A 5,532-nucleotide genomic window follows, 5' to 3' on the forward strand; every position below is an offset into this window, starting at 1 on the left:
GTAAATCTCGCTTGTAAGTAATGTAAAGAGTCTCTTCTTGTGGCGCCACAAACTACGAAGAATCGATTAGAAAGTCTATCTTCATTGTGATTGCCCATGGTCCAAATAAGCATATCTAAAATTGTTCACAAAAATAAGTCGATTAAAATAGTTTGATAAGAGCAATTAAACTAAACAATAAAATTGGTGATAAAAGATAATTATAATACAAAACTATTTTGAGAGATTAGAAACATTCAATGAGTAGATTATACAACCTGTTGTATGTAGTTGTATGATGTAGAATCCGAGCTGTGTACTAAAGTTTTCGAGTTTTGTTTAAAAGAATTTTAGCTATGCCATAAAGTTTTTGAATTCACACACTTAAACATAAAAAAATAAACTCTTACAAAACTCAGAAAAATTACACATAAGCTCAGATTAATGTAAAAGGTTGTACAATGCTTATTTTTTTTTTGGGAAAGTGTAAGTATATTATATCAACAAAATATACATCATCCGAGTTCAGTACAAAGGACGTATAACAACCATGACCAAAACTACATCAAGACTGGGATAAATAAATCAATGTAAATTCCTAATCCATGTTTCATGAGAGGTAGTGATAGCTGAAGAATTCCTTGCCCAAAACCTGGATAAAATCCCTTGAATAGCCTGAGGGACAATCACCCTGGGATGAGTCACCTGCTGCATAAGTCTAGCTTTGTTACGTATTTGCCATATCAAGTAAGTTAAATGAACATGGCAAGCACAGATGATTCTTCTTCTGAGTATGCTTCTCCTTCTCCCTCTGCTATTCCATTGCATAATGTCATTGGGATTAAAATCCACCTGAAGCTTTGCCTGCAGTAAAGAGACACATCTGCTGCTAAAAGAACACCCAAAAAACAAGTGGTTATGGTTTTCAGTCGCATTGTGACAAAGATAGCAGGTCATATCAGGGTCTCCACCCATACGAGCTAGTCTATCCCTAGTAAGCAATCTACCAAGCTTTACTGCCCAGAAAATGAAAGAGGTCCTAGGCACATTCATAGAATTCCAACAGATCTTCCACCAGGAAATACGAGGTAGACTCTGTCTCAACCAGTTATAGCCTGCCTTGATAGTATAATCATCAGAAGAGCCCAACCACAGATCAGAGGTGTAAGCAGTCCTCACCTTAGCCATGATATGAGCAATTTTTTTCCAAGACCAACTGCAATCTTGTGGAGGAGAGTAGTTGGTCCAGTGAGACCCCTTCAAGTAGACATGATTAATCCATCTCACCCACAAGTGATATTTCTTAGAAGCAACCCACCAAACATATTTCCCAAGCATAGCAGTGTTCCAAATTTTGGCATTTTTAAGGCCTAAGCCCCCCTCTTCTTTGGGTGTACAGCATTGATCCCAATTGACAGCAGGAGCATGCATATAAGAGTTTGTACCCCCTCAAAGATAGTTCCTGCAGATACTATCTATTCTATTCATGATGCAATTGGGAATAAGGAAAATGGAGGCCCAGTAAGAGTGCAAAGTATGAAGAACGGAGGTGACTAAGGTAAGTCTACCAGCATAGAAGAGATGCTTAGCCCCCCAAGCCCTAATTCTTACAGTAATCCTATCAATCAATTTCCTTCCCTCATTCTTAGTTAGTTTCTTAGAGGAAATAGGGATGCCTAGGTACTTGAAGGGAAGAGATCCTTCCTTAAACCCAGAAATTTGTAAAATATCAGTCTTTACCTGAAGACTGACCCCGTTAAAATAAATTTCAGTCTTTTCTTTATTAAGACACAAGCCAGTTGCTGCTGAGAAAGTAGAAAAGGCTCTAAGTATCCACATAATAGAAACATCATTGCCTTTATAGAAGAGGAGCAAATCGTCAGCAAAAAGCAAGTGATTCAATTTCAAATGAGCACACATGGGATGGAATCTGAAATTAACCTGGCACCCAACCACAGTAAGGATTCTAGACAAATAATCCATACAGATAGTGAAAAGGAGAGGAGACAAAGGATCCCCTTGTCTAAGTCCTCTCTTACCTTGAAAAAAACCAAAGGAATTCCCATTTAAAGATAAAGAGTAAGAAGGAGTAGTAACACAAACCATTATCCAGTTAATGAACTGCTTAGGGAAGTTCAAAGCATGAAGCATCTGATGCAAATAATCCCACTCAACACTATCATAGGCTTTCTTCAAATCAATTTTGAGAAGACAACGAGGAGATGCAGCCTTTCTCTTATACAATCTTACAATATCTTGGCAAATTAGGACATTTTCCACAATGTTCCTACCCTTATTAAAACCTCCTTGACTAATGTTCACAATGTCAGGAAGAATCTCACCCAATCTATTGCATAATAGCTTAGCAATACATTTATATAAGGTGTTGCAGCAGGCTATATGTCTAAATTCCAGCACACTCTTAGGGTTAGAAACTTTGGGAATCAGGGTAATATTGGTAGTATTAAGTTGTTTAAGTAGCTTACCAGTAAGGAAAAAATCTTTCACAGCAGAACATACATCATCACCAACAATGTCCCAGGAGTCTTTAAAAAACTGACTGGTGTAGCCATCAGGACCAGGACTTTTGGAGGCAGGAATAGAGAATAGGCAGAGTTTAATCTCCTCATTGGTGACAGGCCTGAGTAATATATTGACATGGTGCTCAGTAATTGTGACACCCTAAAACTTACTTATCATCAAATTCCCAAGGAACAAGGTCTTAATTGTAACAACACTTTATCACCTCAAAGTTCCTAAAACCATAAGTGAAACTATATTCTTTAACCTAACAATTGGTGTCAACCAAAACCATTACCCTTTCTAGTTATCAAAACAAGTGCTAAGACTTCCCAACAATGTAGCTTACTCTCACTCTCATAACATACTTCAAGTAGTAATCAATATCACTCACTAAAACCAACAAATAATCCCACAATTTAACATTTCCCACATGATAACATATACATTATCAAACCCTCATATCCCAAGTGATTATGGAAGCCAAACCCCAAACTCGGCTACTTAGTCAATCCTATATCCTCAAATCACATTTCACTAACTCTGTAAACACGGTCAACAGGGTACCAACTATACTAAGGAGATAAGGAGTGATAACGGGGTAGAGAAACGGTAAAATATTTTCAAAGGGTGCATGAACCTGACAAGTTAGGAAACTAAGGAGTCAGACCGTAAAGATAACGGTTGACAAAAATAAGAGGTATTCGAATTAAGAAGATATCTAGGGCAAGAAGAAGATACGTAAACTATGGCATAAAAACAGGGTTCAACAAACGTTAAAGAGAAGGAAAGGAGAATAGAAGCGGCACAATGAAAGGGTTACCGCTTACCAAACACTCATCAAAGCTTACGATCGATATGATAAGGTTACACCACTAAGGTGCTCAACAAAGCCCCAAAAGTCTACCAAATTATAAGACTAACAAGGACTCCAATGGTAGATATTCCTCAACTCAATTGGTTCTAAGAGCCAAAATCAATTCACCACACAAATTCATTTATTACAACCCATGTCCCAAAATATCTCCTTTACAATTCTCGTCATTGAACTTCACTTGCTATGTCATCCCCAAGTACCATGGCTTGTTTACACTATCATCTCACCACTTTGTACTTCTAGTCTCCGATACCATAAATTAGAATCGCATCTTTGAACTCACGAACTACATCGAACAACTTTCCACCAAAATTCCCAAATTCAGATATGATTAATAAGGTCAATAAGGGCTACTCTATACTAGATTTGGTCAACTTAAAAGGTTTAACAAACTAACTAATTCCATCTTATGTGCTAAGGTAGTACCTCATGCTCAATCATCTATAACAAACAAGCTCTCAATAGACATAAATCCAAAGGTGTTCCTAAACTCACTAGGCTCTCATATCATGCACAACTAACAAGTCTAACCAAAGGATCCCAAGTTATATTCTCCTATACCACTCAAACCTTAACCAATCAATTTCTCAACTCGTTCACGCCCTCCAAAGTTACATTCTCTCAAAACCGGGTTCTCTTGAACAAGGGGACTATCCTGCGGAATAAAAGGAAGGTGTCCACATGGACTTTATTATAAGAAGAAAACGAACCTAAGATAAATCGAGAGAAAGAATTGAAAGGTAGTTACCAAGGCGAGAGAAGAGGAATTGGAAAGACGAATAAACAACGAGATTGGAAAACTAAGGTAAGATTGCATTATCTACATCTATTGGAGAGCCATCTTACAAAAGAGAAAATCAATTAGTACCTAACAATTAGCAATCACAAACAGACTACCACATAAAATCCTAACTCTACCCATCCTACCCATCTCTCAAGTTTATTATTAAAAGGTGAAGTGATTTTTGGTGGGGTGCACAAACGTGCGTCGGGAGCAAATAAGCTCTGATACCAACTAGTGTCAATCTATGGTTTCCTCAAAAAGTAAACCTTCAATTAAGAATCCCAATACCAAGCTATAAACTCCAAGAGAAAGTTCCTCAAATATTCCACAAGATTCTCACTTCAAAATAAGGTAGTAACATACCAATCCCAAACTCTGAAAAATCAATAGGATGTCAAATTTGAAAGAATATTCCTTGAGATGTTGATGACCATAAAGGTTTGGTGATGTGATTTGGTATTTTAGTTGACTCCTGAGAGTTCTTGAGTTAAGAGAGACTTAGTATTGAGAGGATTTTGTTAATCCTATAGTTCTTTGTAAACTTACCTTAGTCTTGCTAATTGTTAGATGGCTCGTGGCAGGCCCACGGCTAGCCCACGGTTGGCCCGGGTCGGTCCGTTGCTTGTTTCGCGGTTTTCCATGCAAAATTTGTCATTTCGGGTTTATTAATGACATAGTATGAGTACACTTTAGGAATTGAATCATATTAGTAATAAAAATTATGTTAAGGGTAAAACTATGCTTATATTAATAGTTGTCACATGTTAGGATAGTTTACAAAATGAAATTGTAAATAATAGGCTCAGAATGAATTGTATAGCGATAATTGTAATGCTTTGTTGATTGTGCCGAAAACTGAGCCTTAATCCCTTTGACTGATTCGATGTCAGTCAATTGAGTGATTGGTCAGCCGCAATTTTTACCCGCAACCCCAGCCCTGCGACAGGTACGGGTTAAATTGCGGCTGACCAATCACTCAATTGATGACATCGAATCGATCAAAGGGATTTCGATTTTTCGGACAATCAACAAAACATTACAATTATCGCTATACAATTCATTCTGAGCCTATTATTTACAATTTCATTTTGTAAACTATCCTAACATATGACAACTATTAATATAAGCATAGTTTTACCCTTAACATAATTTTTATTACTAATATGATTCAATTCCTAAAGTGTACTCATACTATGTCATTAATAAACCCGAAATGACAAATTTTGCATGGAAAACCGCGAAACAAGCAACGGACCGACCCGGGCCAACCGTGGGCTAGCGATGGCCGTGGCCGCCACGGCCTGCCATTCTGCTGCCCGTCCCCCTACACCACTATTTTTTTCTGGTTTTTCTCTCTTTCTTCATCTTTAGA

At 37.5% G+C, this 5,532-nt stretch overlaps 1 protein-coding gene across 1 annotated transcript; it reads right to left on the bottom strand.

Moving 5' to 3' along the window:
- Positions 1–564: 564 nt before the first annotated feature.
- On the bottom strand, positions 565–1,410 carry LOC141655303 (uncharacterized). The gene has a single exon (XM_074462389.1). It carries the CDS (start codon positions 1,408–1,410, stop codon positions 565–567), a length of 846 nt encoding a protein of 281 aa, XP_074318490.1.
- Between the last annotated feature and the right edge of the window lie 4,122 nt (positions 1,411–5,532).

The sequence above is a fragment of the Silene latifolia genome, chromosome 5 (assembly GCF_048544455.1).
Source record: "Silene latifolia isolate original U9 population chromosome 5, ASM4854445v1, whole genome shotgun sequence".
Lineage (NCBI taxonomy): Eukaryota > Viridiplantae > Streptophyta > Magnoliopsida > Caryophyllales > Caryophyllaceae > Silene > Silene latifolia.

What these genes read in the sequence shown, in the direction of transcription:
- LOC141655303 (XM_074462389.1), bottom strand. Translation starts at nt 1,410, where the DNA reads ATGCATGCTCCTGCTGTCAATTGGGATCAATGCTGTACACCCAAAGAA.